Raw genomic sequence first — 15565 nt, forward strand, 5'->3', positions numbered from 1 at the left:
TTAAACACGCAATGACACAAAACTTGAAAGGGTGAGTGGGTATGTATTTTGGGCCGATTTCTCAGCTCCAGTTGGTTCTGTATTTTGTATTCTCAAAAATTGTTTTCTTAAACAAATTTCTAAAACCAACCAACGATTGAAAACAATGTAGAAACATAGGTAAAATTTAGAATTGTTAAAAAAATAATGTTTAATCTACTCCTCCAAACTCATCTATCTATACACAAACAAGATATTTTAAACATATATGCAATAATCGATTATTCCAATGTATTTGTTCCTATCAAATTGGCTGTGGATACATCCATTGGCCATTGCAAATTTAATAGGATTAGTCACCATTGAAAGGAAAGTAATCTAGTAGTTATTATATAATAATACTAAACAATTTCATGAATCACGGTAGACTAAAAACGATTTGTATGATTCAAGTAAAAAGACCCAATTAAAAAACTTCGGTTTATTTATGGGTAATAATAAAGTAGAACGTTTTTGTTGAAGTTCTTTTAAAGTATACTGCCATCATAGCCCATGATAAATGAATGACAAAATAATAAAGAAAATGTGATATATTATTACACTTATATTTTTATATTTATTATGATAAGACAAATTTATTTTTTAAAATTAAAGAGAAAAACTGCACTTCATTCTCCATTAATAGAGATGAGCCTCACCCCTGATGAATACATGAGTGATTCACTAGGAAATCGAAGTTCGTTTTCGGTAAAGTAGCAACACTATACATATTGCACTTCGAGATACTCCCTTTCCCCCTTTTGCTAATCTGAAAATTGTTTGGTATATGTTTCAAAATATTTATAAAAGTAGTATATTTTTTAGAGAATTCGTGAATGATATCTACGACTTTGGGGAAGTCGTGGACCAGGAATGCGACTTCCCTGACACATTCTCTCCTTCATGGAAGTCGTGTTTCTCATCCACAACTTTCACTTTTTTTAGAAATCGTGTACCCTAAACACGACTTCTATTATATATAAATCACAAAAATATGCTTTAGCCTATAGTTCTTGACATGAATAAAAATGAATAAATTCAGTAATGAGTATAATGCAATCTAACCCTAATGAGTTAAAGTCCTTGTACAAATAACATTTGTTAAAGTTATAGAATAAAAATAAGCAATGGGTGAATGTTAAACTATGAACCTTTAAGTTACTATAAAAATCAAGAATTACTAGGCTACACAACATTTCTATTACTAATATACAATGAAAATCATATTTAGGATACACGACTTCTAAAAAAAACATGACTTCCCACGACTTCCCTAAAAACTACACTACTTCTATAAATATTTTAAAACACATACTAAATGTGCAATAGTGTAATTTAACTATACTATATACCCTATCTTTTCCTTTGTAATCTTCTTTTTCTTTCTCATCGAAGTGATAAAACAGACAAACCAAGTCAAACGTTTCAAATCTCTTTCAATCAAGTAAAATAGTTTGAAAAAAGGATCAAAATTCCAAACAGAAAATTGTTAAAATATTCCCTCGTCCTTTACTTACAAATTTTGGCCAAAACAGGCCAAAAAAATCATTATTATTATTTGAAAAGAAATTACTTTCCTTTGGATTTATCAATAAGAAAAAAGGAAACCGAGGAGTACACATAACACGTGACAGGCGCAGTAGTGCAGTATTGTCTGCAATCAATAAAAATGATTCGAATTTTGAAGATTTGGAGCCAGCAAGGTGCATTGGTCCTTTTCAAACTCTCACTCTTCTTTTATCCTCTACTACCATTACAGAGGAAACTTTTATCTAAAAGTATCTAACACTCATATTTCAAGATAAGTGGAACTTTAGTCTTATAATTTTTTAGGAATAATTTTAATTAAAATTTCATTTTTATCTTAGTCTAAGGAGGATGAGTTTAATACTAAATTTTTTTGATACTAATATTCTACAGCATTTTTGGATAAGGAATTATTCTTTTTCGAGTTTTATATGGTTGTCCAGTAAGGAAAATCTTTAATAGATAGACTTTAATGGTAATGAGAAACTTTATACTTTAAATATACATAATATATACTAAAGATGATGAACAACTATTATCATATATAGTCAACATCTTTCATGTCAAATAATCAAGAAAGATATAGATAAAACTAAAACGGAAGTATACCTTAATATATTCATAAAGAATATAAGGAATGAACATTATAGCATCATTTGTCATGTATTCATCAACTTCATATCATATGTCCTTGTATGCAATGTATATTCACAGTAGAACATGTAGATTATTTGACCTTCCAATTGTAAACTACTCCTTAGTCATTAGTTCTTCTTCCGATGGGATGAAGAGAATATAGTTGATTTTGTTGTATCTACAATTAAGGACCATAACCCATATTTATAAGACTTGTATTCGCTTTTCTTGAAAGGTGATGTCTTTTGAATTTTCTTATTTCTTATTTCTTATTTTTACACATCATAAAAGTAGTATTAAGACTTTTTGTATCTACACTTTAGACCACTTTAATTTGGCTATTAAAAATAATGACCCTAAACACATTTAAACACTACATGTGTTACCCAAAATTCTTTACATACTCCTCCCAACAAGGGACTGTTAAAAGATTCAAATTCTCAAACTTAAAAATCCAATTAGTCTTACATCACTATACCAACATCCTATTAATGCTTATAAGCTTAATAGTGTTCGGTTGTAATGAGAAATGCACGCAGTCCAACACACAAAAAATGCAGATTATCTTAACCATTCAAAAGTCGAAAAGTTTTACATTAATGAACCACAGATTAAGATTACATTTTCCATCTTCTTTCTAAACTCTAAATCACACAAACCTAATGAGAAATAAACTGTAAAACAGACTTATTTGAATAACCATACATCTAACTAGGTCACTATAAAGTGACCAAGACGATAACATCACACGCTCTTTCATTTTAATGGCAGAAGATAATCTTAAGCTCACGAGGTGAAGAACACTGATGCATGAAGGAAGGGTTATCGTGCGCGAAGGTGAAGGTAGCAGGACACGCGTGCTTGAAGTACGTGGAGTACACGCTCCCCTTACACATCTGTGGGCTATTATAATGGTTCGTACAACAAAGCTCGTCAGTATGAAAAGCTTCGCAACCACTCTTACACGCGACCACAGGGCCGTGACCTAACGGAACCCGGTGTTGTAACGGTGGAGGACACGTGGCAACGAGATCGTTGCGACAACCCACCACGGGGCACACACCTTTGCCCTCGTGAGGTGTAATCGTTAACGGAATGTTAAAGCCGTCAACTAAGCTGACGCCGTAAGAGGAGAAGTCGTTGTTGCCGTGGTGCACTTCGAACTGAGCCAGCGTGGCAGGAGGTGAGCCTCCTGCGCCGTTGCACTGGAGGCGGCCGCCGCAGTCGCCGGTGGCGCAGGTGAACTGGTGGTTAGCGGCGTAGGTACAGCCGGTTCGGGGCCAGACACGGCCAGACCAGTGGGAGTCTGGGAAAGGGATGGTCTGGTGGGTGAGGGGGTTGAGTTGGAGGCCGCCGCCGGCGAGGAGAGGGTGGCCGGCGTTGGGCTGGATGGCGGGCCAGACGGTGTACTTACAGTTGTTAACGAGGGTTAGGAAGAGGGCATTTGTGGTGATGGTGAGAAATAGGAATGAAGCAAAGAAAAGTGAGAGAGTGAAAGAAGAAGAGGTAGCCATAGAGAAAGCTTGGGATGTTGTGGATTATCGTAGGGTTTATGTATTTATAGGCAATAGGGACTGGGAGGAGGATCATGTCCCGAAAAGATATGTTTTTATGTACCAAGCCAATCAAACTTTCATAAATAATGCATAAATATTAATTTATGTTATTACAAATTTTTTTAGTTAAATAAGATTTTATGATTAAATTGGGACACTAAGTGAGACAAATGACTGAGTAAGAGTCACATTTTTAGTTAGCAGAAGCCACTTAGAACAGAAATAAAATGTATTTTTTGTCACAATTAAATATCATTTTTATTTTTATTTGGGCTCACAATATCTGTATTTTTTTCTACAGCAGTTATATATCTCCTTATATTTATTTGACTAAGAATAATCTAGAATTGTTGTTTTTATAAACAAAGTGAAAAAATAAGCACAATAAAAAATAGAGTAATAATATTTTTGTTCCATTAAGAATAATCATTATGGTAACTTTTATATATTATTTTTAATTACCCATCATTAATATGCCCGGATGATTTTTACTATATACATATTACACTCTATTATTAATTATGAAAATAAAATTAATAACTTGTCGGTGGTGAAAGGATTCTTATATCCTTGAGAAAGCTGTGGTGCATTGTTTTACCTTTTCATTGTACTTTTTTTCACTGTGACTGGATTGCCCTTTCATTTTAATTCATAATAAGTTATGCTTTTTAGACTATTTGCAAAAATGATATATGTTATTATTAATAGAAAGTGTGCTCTTTAGTCTTTACTGTGCAGTTTTTCACTGAACAATTTTTGAAAAAAGATGACCAGAAACCACGTACAAGGCACGTCGGTGGTGGGTGGTGAATGTGGGGAATAATCAGAGTGCCTCCACCGTTCTACGGAATTCCATCTTATGTATGAAAAAAGTAATGATACTGAAGGTGTCAAAAAACAAAGAAAATGTGATGTACTATTACATTTATATCTTTATGTTTATTATGATAAAACAAGTTTATCTTTAAAATTAAGGAGAAAAATTGCACTTCCCTCTCCATTAAGGGAGAGGAGCCTAACTCATGAAAAATATATATCACTTTATTTATAACCCCTATCATTAGTTATAAAAATTAATTTATTTACTCAAATACATTTTTTGATCACTCACTATTAGTTATTAGTTGTACATAGAAGTGAAACAATATTTATGATAGAAGATGTGATATGTGCTCCAATTCCCACCACCTTGCAATTAGAGACTTGCTAATATTTTTTACTTGATCATTTTATACATTAAATTAAATATCGTTAGTATGACTAATTTTTTAATAAATAAATTTAGTACTTTTTTAAATTGTATTGAGTTTAATATATACTTATTAGTATATTTTTGTTTACTTTTTTATATTATTAATATATTGTTTATCATTTATTTATATTAATCTTATTTAAGAGTCAATAATATGCTTAATATTAAATCTAATTGTATTTTTACCTAGTTAATGATTTTTTTTGGTCAATAAATATAAAAATATTTTTACAAGACATATTTTTAGAAAAAATCCATTAAAAAATTCGAGCTTAATTTTTTGTAATATAAAAGAGAGAGAATAACTTTTAATAAGGTATATATGTTGCTAATAACTATTAGATGATATTTAGATTGATAGAAAATTATTATATTTATAATTTAGTTAGTCTTATTTTATTTGAATTTGCTTATAGTTTATTTTTATCTATTATTTATTATTTAAAATTATTATCTTATATTTGTAACAAATTCTACTTATATAGTAAATTATTTAAGACTAACTCATTTTCAGTTTTACCAATATTTACCTATCCTAAACTTCTACAATAACTATGTTAAAGCAACTTCATAAGTTTTTGGTAACAGCTAGTTTTATGTGAGCTTATAAAAAATGAAGTGTTTAATTTATTAAAAATGAAAAAAAAACGATTCTAATTTAATTTTTTAAGCATTTAAATAAAATAAAATATTTAATATATCAAGTAACTACGTTTCATATGTACCAAAAAAAAAAAGGAACCACGTTTCATTTAATTTTGTCCATTTTCACTGCTTAAATTAACTCATGTTAAATGTAAACAATAATACATAGCTATCTAAAATGAAAACCCAAGATTATATCATCTTTTTATGTAATTTCTATGGCTATGGTTAGTTGCAGTAACATTTTGCGACTGCATGTATCTATATATGTGTTGAAGGTGGTCACAGTCGGTCATGACGACAAAAAGCTTAGGTGCTCGCAACAGGATAAGGAAACTCTCTTTACGAGGTTCTTGTCTCTCGAATCTTTGTTTTCTTTCTCAGTTACGAGCCTGCTGGTTGGTTTCATACTTTTTTTTAACAAGTGTCTACTCATGTTATTTAAAATGAAAATAAGTTTGATATTTGTACATCTTTATATTATCATTTACCATCCACTACATTGTAAATATAAAAGTAAAAACCTTAATATACTATTATGATAACCATATAGATATGAAACAAAAAAATAATAATATGAAAAAAATTTAAATATATCACTCCTCAAAATCTAAAAACATAGAGTGTCTTTTCAATTAAAGATTAATATATTGTCAACCTAATATTTTTTGTATGTGTTTTTTCTCTGAACATTACATACTTTTATTTTTTTCTCTTCTATAAGCAAAGCCTTAGGAATCAGAATTTCAGGTTGATACCAGTGCAAGGATACCGGATACCTGTAGGAAACAAAAAAAATCTCACTTCACTTAAAAACATCCTTGTTAGGGTTATTGAAAGCTCTTCTGTAACATTTCAATTGTGAATAGTGTCATAGTGTGTGTTAGCATACAGGCAGTGCCATTAAAGCTTGACCTCTCTTTTGTAGAATCATTTCTCTCCATAGTTTTACTTTTTTCAATCAATTCCATTTTCCATATCATTTCAAAGAGTGAAGATCCACTCACTCAAAGAGTAAAAAAAATATACTCATAATTCTAGCCATTAATTCTATAGATATTTAATGGTTTAAATCTACTCATTAATTTAAACTATTGGATTTCCCTATAATTGATAGCTAAGATAAATATGACTAAATTTAAAAAACTTAACGTTAGAGTAACTGGATTCTCCTCCATTTCAAAACAGTGAAACATCACCCTTCAACTGGTTTTTAACATTTAGAACATCTCCTACTAGCAAATTCAGATTCAGTCCAATAATAGTTTTCCATAGTCAGGATTGGTATCATAGCAACCTGTTGTGTTTTTTCTGTCATGTAAGTTTTAATGTTACAAGTTTCCACCAAGAAATTCTTAACCGTAGAAATTACCTATATGTCACAACACAATTTGCTTTAATTAACATATGAATCATTACTATAATCAAAACTATATTTTGCAGGATTAAATTACATATTCAATTAATTAATGGCCAACTAAAAAATGTTACAATCTGTTGAGCTATACAAGTTCACTATAAACTGCAATGAACAACCGTATGTGGTCCTTTTATACAGCACCTTTCCGCTTTGAACGCTTGCTTCTTCTTTCCCTACTCGGAACCTCTTCGCTAACTGTAGAAGCGTAAGATTTTTCTGCAACTTCCTGTACCTGTATAAGGTTGAGTTAGTGTTGATGTTTTTTGGCAAAAGGATACAAATAAAAGTTGCAAACAACAGTCTTAGTACATTCTAAAAGTCTCAATATTTTTAAGAAAAATGAAGAGCAGGGGAAGCAGGGCCTGGCTGCAAAAATTTATATACCAAGATTTGAATAAAGAACTCTTCAGTTACACCATGTTACACTGAATAACTATTACTGTTATAGAACAATGGTTGCCTCAATTCCTAGTGGAAGCAACAACTCCCTTAACTCTGATGTGTTTGTAAACATTCAAATCTTGGCTCCTACGTTAGTAGCAAATCAAGACAATGAGACACTACTGGTTTCAATCTGTGTGGTATAGGAAATATGTTCCAAAGGCTGAGGTTTAAAAAAGCAGTCATATATCTTTCAATGCTGATAGGCTTTGAACAGATATAAACTTAGTTTGAATTAACTAATATGAACTTGCAGTGCAAGACTGAAGTTGATGGTTATCTTTACTTTCTTGGGTTTACTTTATCACTTTGTGTTGATATAATATGAAGGTTACAAAATGTTTGTGCAGCATAAAATTGCAACAAAATAGAAAACATAGAACTTCGATTCCAGGCTGCACAATATTATTTTTACTCATGACGGTGTGTACTTACAATATTAGCCACGATTGAAAATTAAGGATAGTCAGAAATTGTTCCTTGTATAAATACTGTTGAATATACATCAGAAATTTACCTTGTTACTTCCTTCATTCGAGCCATCGTCAGAATCAGAAGCTAGAGGTTGAACTTCATCAACTGGCAGTGCTTTGCCTAACTTTTTTTTGCTCTCCTCATCTTTAAATTGCCTAAACCTGTAGATAATCAATCTGTTACAAGAAAACTCCCAGAGGAGTTGGAACAACTATGGTGGATCTTATACAGTAAGAACTTACTTTTCACCAGATCTTTTAGCACGTCCCGCAGTGATAATTCCACTAGCATTTTCATTCACAACAGGCTTTGCACCTCCAAATTTGCGCAACCATACTTGTTGAGCTGTGCTCAAGACATTGTTTGTAAACCTAACAAGATAGAAAATCAACCAACAATGAAATTGTTTCTTTTATTTCCATTGGCAAAGCATGCCAGCAATGTATGTTGTCATAAGTCATAACCATCTCCCAAATCTAAAACAAAAATTTTGGTCATAAGAAAGCATATCCTCGATGGACATGTTATTATTTCCACCAAAAAAGACTAGTTTAAGTTCTCATGCAAGTTTTCTGTATGTCTGTGTCGCACACGTCAGGCAGGAATATCAAAGATATTGTTTCAGAAATACAGTGAAAATTACATGGATATAAACAGTTAAGTTCTCTGACCAATTGAACTTGCTTGGATAGAGTAGAAATACAATTGAAACCCATAATAAAACAGCTAAAGAACGATGAAAGTTATGGAAAAAACTTGACAAGAAAGAACTTCTAACATGAAGTTTGTGAGAAACTAACCAGTAAATTGTAAGCCCTGATGGGACAGACAGTGAGAAGTAACCAATCATGAGAGGAAGAAACTTGACAATCAGAAGTGTATTCTTCTGATTAGGATCATTTGTCTGTCAAAAGAAGCCATTTAGACCTGCCTTGTAAATAAAAAAATTGAAACACAGTGAGAATTGGTGTGTTTACCTGAGGAGGTTTCATGATTTCCATGGAAACATATTGAGAAACGACAAGAAGAATAGGTAAAACAAGATATGCTGCAGTATCTTGCCAACCCAATGGTGGATGACCATCCTGCAAAACAGACATGCATTACAACACTATATAATAATATTTACTAAAATCTAAGAACCAATGCTGAATAAACCATATTTAATATTTACTAAAATCTAAGAAGAGTTACAGCTACAATAGTGCATATCAGACAAATTGGAAAAGCAACCTCATACATGATGCGCCAACCATACCCCAAAAAAATATCAAATTCCTAACAGTAAACAAGAACTTTCATCACCAATTGTAGTGCATGTCATATACAATTTCAGGCAATATTTACTGAAATCTAAGAAGAGTTACTGCTACAGTAGTGCATATCAGATAAATTGGAAAACAACCTCATACGTGATGTGCCAAACAAACCATACCCCAAAAGAAAGTCAAATTCCTAACAGTAAACAATAGTTTTTATTACCAAATGTAGTGCATGTCATATACAATTTCAGACAATATGGTCTAGACTCTTAAAGAACCACAACTAGGAAGATGTTTCCTTGAAAACAGCTGTAATGAGGGGAGACAGTGGCCAAATGCAAATTATCATTTCACCAACTAGGCAAAGGATATCTTTCTTACCACAAATGGAAAAAGCCATGAAATTCCAGATCCACTCTGTCTAGCTGCAATACTAGTAGGACCACCCAAAGAGGGGATCCAAAGGAACCCTTCTGTTAACAGTCCCTTCAAATTTAAGATTTTCCAAAATTAGAAAAATTCACATTTTTCTGTGTATAATTCATCCATCAAAATCTCTACTCAAATTTAAAAAGCTAAAGATATAATTACCTCATTTGCCACATTTGATAAAGCTTGGTAGAGACCAATCCAGACTGGAATTGTAGCCAAAGTCGGTAAACAACCTATACAGAATGATGACAAGTTGCAGTAAAAGTAGGGGATGTATGTCAGTATGTTTATAGAAGATGTACCAAATCCTAACTAAGATAAGACCGTCAATGTTTAAAGAGAGGGTGGGTAGCAATACGGAAAGCAACAATTACTTCAAAAACATCCTCTTTGAGCATCCAGAACAGAACTATGAATTGGTGGTGAGAAGAAGAGAAAAGAAACAGTCAGGTAAAAAGTACCTGCCAAAGGGTTAACCCCGGCCTTATTATATAGTCTTGATGTCTCAAGTTGTATTCTTTCCTTAAAAAGAGAGCAACAAAATGAATAGTTTAGAAAGAACCATGCAATGGTAAAAGGTAAAAAAAAAAAAAACTCTTGAGATCAAATTGAAGCCTTAAATCCAACAACACCCCTCACCTGGTTGCCAGCATATTTTTCTTGAATGGCCTTAAGTTTTGGTTGAAGATTTTGCATAGCCAGTGTTGATTCAACCTAAATATATATTTAATAAAATCAGCACCTAATAAAGTCAATAACAACAGGTGAAGAATATATGTTAATTTTCATATGATTGGAAATTCAGATTCATTTATTGTTTGCTCATATTGTTCTGAAGAAGAATTATCTTAGACTTTGAAGAACAACATATTCCAATTACTTCCATATGAAGGGAGAAAACTTTTCAAATAAAGCAATTCACATGATTTAAGTATTTCGGGAAATTAGTAAATTTTGCCTCCCATAATTGGCTCTAGAAAATTGATGCAATTAGTACCAACCTGTTGCTTTGTCAATGGAAGTGTAGCAGCCTTAACAATGACAGTGAGCAGAATAATAGCAAATCCATATGCATAAGGCAAGTGCACTGCCGTGAGACCATCCTTTAACACCTTTAAACAAAAAAGAACCATGACATAACATCTAAAACACATGTACCCGAATAACTATAGGCACACATTTCCAATTATAAAATGCTAACTCCTACCAAATTGATAGCATATAATGGATTGCAGATACAGACAAATGGAGTACATAGGTTTGCATCTTGTTCTGTCAGAGTGTCAGGTAGATTTTTTCCATTTGGTTGGGTCGGCTACATAGATCAAATGATGCCAAATTGATTTATCATAATTCATGTTATTGTCAAAGCTTTGGTTTTTAAAATCTTTCTTAATTGTTTCACCTATGATTTTCCTTAGCCTTCCCGACATCTAAAAATTGGACTAACTCTCATTTGATCTACTTTCTTTAACGGAAATCTTGCTGGTCTCCTCGACATATGCTCAAGCCACCTGAGTTGTGATTCTACCGTCTTTTGATCCCAACGTTCTCTCTAATAAGTTCATTCTCTAACCCTACAGTGTACAGTCCACTGATTTAGTGCAACATTCTCCAATTAGTATTTTACCGTCTAACATCCAATTCCATACAATATTACAGTCAATTCCATACTCATTGTAGACCTTATAGCTTTGAGGCAAAAAAACATGTCATTGTTGTTATATAACAGTGCCAAAACTTCAACTTCTTGATCAATTCCATAGTTAAAAAGTAAACAATACCCTGAAAATAAAAAAAAATAAAAACACTTTCACTGGAAAAATATCATGCCAGGATCATACGTTGCCTATAATTTCAACCCTTCACTCCTCTCTTAACGAGCACACAGGTAATGAAGACTAATGTTACAGTAAATTTGAGTTAGTTAATAATTAATAGAGATAGTTATTGATTAGTTACACATACACGTTATTTAGTTAGGAGTTAGTTAGTTACTCTCAAAGCAGACTTCTATCTCACAGTTATTTACATTCATATCTATCAATTTTGTCAACGAATACCTTAAGAACAAATTCCATGGCTTCGGCGATAAAGCCGAACCAGCCTCCGTTTTTTTGAACAGCGGCATCGCCGGAAACTGCTGTAGTCGAATCTGCTACCGCGACGGTTGCATCAGCGAGCGTGTATAGAATGCCTTCAGTTCTTGTAACAATTTCAATGAAGTCTATGGAGTTGTGTATGGATTGAATTGGGGGAATATGGTGGAAGCTGAAGTTGAGCTTGGTTGTGATGCGATGAGGTAAGTTGCGAGAGAGCGAAGGAAGTGGTGTGGCTATGAATGAAGATGAATATGAAATAAGTGTCTTCGCCATGGATAAAGGAGAATTGTCACACACGCTTCGGCTTCAGCTTCTCATCACAACAGATAACGTTTAGAAATGAACTAAGAGAGGATATTTTAAAAGATAAACACATGCTTAGAGAGTAAGTTACCATAGATTCTAAGGAAAATCTGATTTAATGAGTAACTATTAGATATTCTTAGAAGCAAATTTAAAAAACACTCATTTCCAAATTATTAGTTAGAATATAGACATATGATATGATGTGCCATACTTTATATTATTTCATGATGTGGCATGAGTATGTAATTAGTTATAAAAATATATTTAAGTTAAAATTTAATTATTAAATATTTTTCTAGCCAATCACAAGCGGAGATGTGCTCCTTAGAACAAGGCGTGGAAGGCTACTAGTGTTTGATTTTCCAATTGACTTTCAGAAGTGACACGTAGTTAGATTAGGGGTTTTATTGTCATTGCAAAGTATGTCATTTGTAAGTTGTAACGTAACCTAATAAATGTAATTGTAAAAATAATAATTAAGTTCATCTAAAAACGACAACTTTTTGAAGTTTCTTGAATTGATTGAAGTTGAACTAGTTCAATTATTCTGTTCACAAATTTATTGCTCAAATGGAATAAATTGAGTCGTTTTATATCAATTTTCATGTACTATTGTCAAAGGAGTAATCTAACATCTCATGTATTCAGTTTATAATCAGTTCAGTTCAGATAGACCACATGATTTGAGTTGAGTTTAATAACTTTGATAATTTTTATGATATTGACTAAGAAATTAAGAAATATATTAAAAAATATACATTCATTTGGAATTTCGATTATAATGGAGTGTGAATGGAAAATAATATAATTTCTTATGTTTATGCTTTTTCAATGTAGTAATCTCTTTTGATTTATGTTTTAATATAGGCTTTGTTTCGTCATTGCTATGAATGAAGAACAGTGCATAGGTATGATGGTTCGAACATGTGCGAGCCCAAAGTGAGTTTCGCCTGAGGGGCCTCAACAATTCAATAGTTCATCCTCATTTGAGTAATAATTAACAACCAACAAAATGGACATAACCAGTGAGAAGAAGGACAATATGATTTTTTAATAGTAATTTGAAAAGAGAAAAGGTACTCTATGTATTTCTATTAATAAAATTTCGTCCATGAGACACGCACTATTGATTTATACTCCAGGTTATGCCCAACTAAATCTCCGTGGGTGTTGGTTGTATTATGTTCCTTTCTGATTACGTTGTCTGTGTCTGCGTTATTGACCCGGTGAATTCAACCCATACCAAATTCAAAAAATGCTTTTGCCCTTTCGCTTATTAATGTTTACCATTGTGTGAAATTATTATTGTTTATGATAGCTTTGATGACAAATGGCACGCTCGATTTTACAAGCACATGTAAGCTGCTTTTCACTCACAAAGTGCCACATATATTAAGCATAGGTCTTTTTATTTATTTAGAACCATATTCTATTCCAAAACATATTATAATACTAATGATATATTTATGTATTGTCGGTGTAAAAATTTATACACAATCAATATTTTTATTTATTCATATGATGATTAAATATGAATGTGGATGTTATTTTCGCAATGTATAAAACTCTATAAATATTTCTATTAAGACTTTGTAGCAAAATCCTTTTTAAACGTCAGTTATGTGATATATCTGTCATATTTTGAGCTTAGAAGATAAGACTTTCCCTATGTAGATGAACTTAAGCAAAGTTCTCCACTGCTAAGTTTATGTTAGAGACTTTGAGGGTAACATAGAGTAATTAGTATCTCTATAGCGAGAGTTTCATCAATGGAAGTATATGTCTTTTTTAGAAGGTAAATGGTCCTTCCTCATATAGCATAGTTTTATATTGTCTCACTGTGTCACCCTAGTTTCTTCTTAATATCAGTTGAATTTGATAGCACTCAAATCACATACATAGAAGAAACAGGGACATGTTTTGCATGTAACTCTCTTTTACTTATTTATAGTTGTTTGGCATGAAGATCTGAAAGCAAAAGGAGGCATGTCTTTCCGTGTTTTAGGTATTGCTTTAACCCTTGTATTTGGGTGCATTCTGTTGGGTCTGGTATTAGAGCTATGCTACTTGTTATGGTGGAAGAAAAGAAGAACCTGCATAGGGATTCAAATAGGTCAAAAAAATAATGTAAAGGGGTTGCTTTATGGAGTATGTTGGAAAACATCATCTACCAACAATCATAGGAGTGTGAATGTGGCCACAAACCAAGAAAACTTAAGAAGTGATGAACCAGACTTGGAGTTGGGTTTAAAAGTCTCAGATGATATGGTGCTGAAAACATTGGGAGAAGAAGGGGTAGAGTCAGAGTTGATGAGGCTGCATAATCTAGCTGGTCCACCAAGGTTTCTTTTCACAATCAAAGAAGAAACTAGAGAAGATTTGGAATCTGAAGATAGAAGCAGAAAAGGGTCAAGAAGGAGGAGTTTGAGTGATATTATGGTAGCAATTAACACTCCTCTTCTTAGCCCTGTTGCTTGTTCACCTTTGAAGTATTCTTTGGATAATCTTGATTATTATAAGCACCAAGGATTCAACCCTCTTTTTGAATCATCAGGAGAGTCAGATTTCAACAGATTTAGTTCTTCACCACCTCCAAAATTCAAGTTCTTGAGGGATGCAGAGGAGAAGTTGTATAGAAGAATAGTTGAAGAAGCTCAGATAAAGGCACAGAAGAGTCATGAGTCTGTGACAGAAGAAAAAGACAGGACCTTGCTTAGGTTCATTAACAGCATAGAGAAAGAGCAAAGAGAACTTCAACAACATTTACCACAGTTTCCTTCAACTACATCACAGGTTCTTCCCTTGGCATCTTCTCCTACAACATTCAGAACAGTTTAAGAATTCATCCATAGTACTAGAGGCCTCAGTTAAATCCCCCTCATATGTTCATTAATTTCACTTCATGCTAATTTTTATTGTTTTACCTTTGCAATTATGAAGCATTTAGTTCCTTTTTCAGCAACACGCATATCTTCTGCTTCACAAAATGTATCACTCCATATGTCACTTCCTTATGATTAGTCAGAAAACATCTAATTATTATATTTTTAACTTCAATATATTTTTTCCAACAAATCACATAAAAATGACACACTTTTTGAGACAACAAATGTTTTTCCTTTTTTGGTGATCTACTTTGTTCTGATTGCTACCATATGTTTCAAAATTTGCGCATGTCATGCCAACAAATTAAATGCAACCTAACATGCTTTCAAAGTGGTTATCATGCAAAGGACTTGGTGGGGCAATGTGTTATTGTCCTTAATACCTTAACCAGATAATCATTCAAGTGAATGATAGATGATTATTGTTTGCTACTGCTAATTATCTTTAGTTAAAGGCTTCAATTATTTAATCCTTTCTTTTAGACATTTCAACAATCATTTTGCCTATTTGTCTGCTTTGTTATCCTAGGAGCACATGCTGGTTTCATATAAGCCCAGCTGTGTCCTTTGTTATTTTGTTTACCCTAATGCTAATTCACATTTCAATTC

At 32.5% G+C, this 15565-nt stretch overlaps 3 protein-coding genes across 3 annotated transcripts; 1 reads left to right on the forward strand and 2 right to left on the reverse strand.

Moving 5' to 3' along the window:
* LOC109355373 (osmotin-like protein) lies at positions 2731 to 3722 on the reverse strand. The gene has a single exon (XM_019598509.1). The coding sequence runs from the start codon at positions 3693 to 3695 to the stop codon at positions 2943 to 2945; it is 753 nt and encodes a 250-aa protein (XP_019454054.1). The 5' UTR covers positions 3696 to 3722; the 3' UTR covers positions 2731 to 2942.
* On the reverse strand, positions 7062 to 12136 carry LOC109355370 (inner membrane protein PPF-1, chloroplastic-like). The gene is made up of 11 exons (XM_019598498.1): positions 11727 to 12136; positions 10665 to 10775; positions 10303 to 10377; positions 10125 to 10185; positions 9823 to 9896; positions 9613 to 9717; positions 8947 to 9054; positions 8770 to 8873; positions 8212 to 8340; positions 8013 to 8130; positions 7062 to 7286 (listed from the first exon to the last, which is right to left on the reverse strand). Exons 1-11 carry the CDS (start codon positions 12036 to 12038, stop codon positions 7185 to 7187), a joined length of 1299 nt encoding a protein of 432 aa, XP_019454043.1. The 5' UTR covers positions 12039 to 12136; the 3' UTR covers positions 7062 to 7184.
* On the forward strand, positions 13647 to 15026 carry LOC109355379. Its single transcript, XM_019598514.1, has 2 exons — positions 13647 to 13909; positions 14056 to 15026. Exon 2 carries the CDS (start codon positions 14058 to 14060, stop codon positions 14907 to 14909), a length of 852 nt encoding a protein of 283 aa, XP_019454059.1. The 5' UTR covers positions 13647 to 13909; positions 14056 to 14057; the 3' UTR covers positions 14910 to 15026.

The sequence above is a fragment of the Lupinus angustifolius genome, chromosome LG08 (assembly GCF_001865875.1).
Source record: "Lupinus angustifolius cultivar Tanjil chromosome LG08, LupAngTanjil_v1.0, whole genome shotgun sequence".
Classification (NCBI taxonomy): Eukaryota; Viridiplantae; Streptophyta; class Magnoliopsida; order Fabales; family Fabaceae; genus Lupinus; species Lupinus angustifolius.

Bases quoted from the DNA above. Each gene is read 5' to 3' on its own strand.
- LOC109355379 (XM_019598514.1), top strand. From the start codon at position 14,058: ATGTCTTTCCGTGTTTTAGGTATTGCTTTAACCCTTGTATTTGGGTGC.
- LOC109355370 (XM_019598498.1), bottom strand. From the start codon at position 12,038: ATGGCGAAGACACTTATTTCATATTCATCTTCATTCATAGCCACACCA. The intron at 9,897-10,124 runs GTACTTTTTACC...CATTCTGTATAG, and splicing joins CGGGGTTAACCCTTTGGCAG to GTTGTTTACCGACTTTGGCT. The intron at 8,874-8,946 runs GTAAACACACCA...TTCTTTTGACAG, and splicing joins AAATCATGAAACCTCCTCAG to ACAAATGATCCTAATCAGAA.
- LOC109355373 (XM_019598509.1), bottom strand. From the start codon at position 3,695: ATGGCTACCTCTTCTTCTTTCACTCTCTCACTTTTCTTTGCTTCATTC.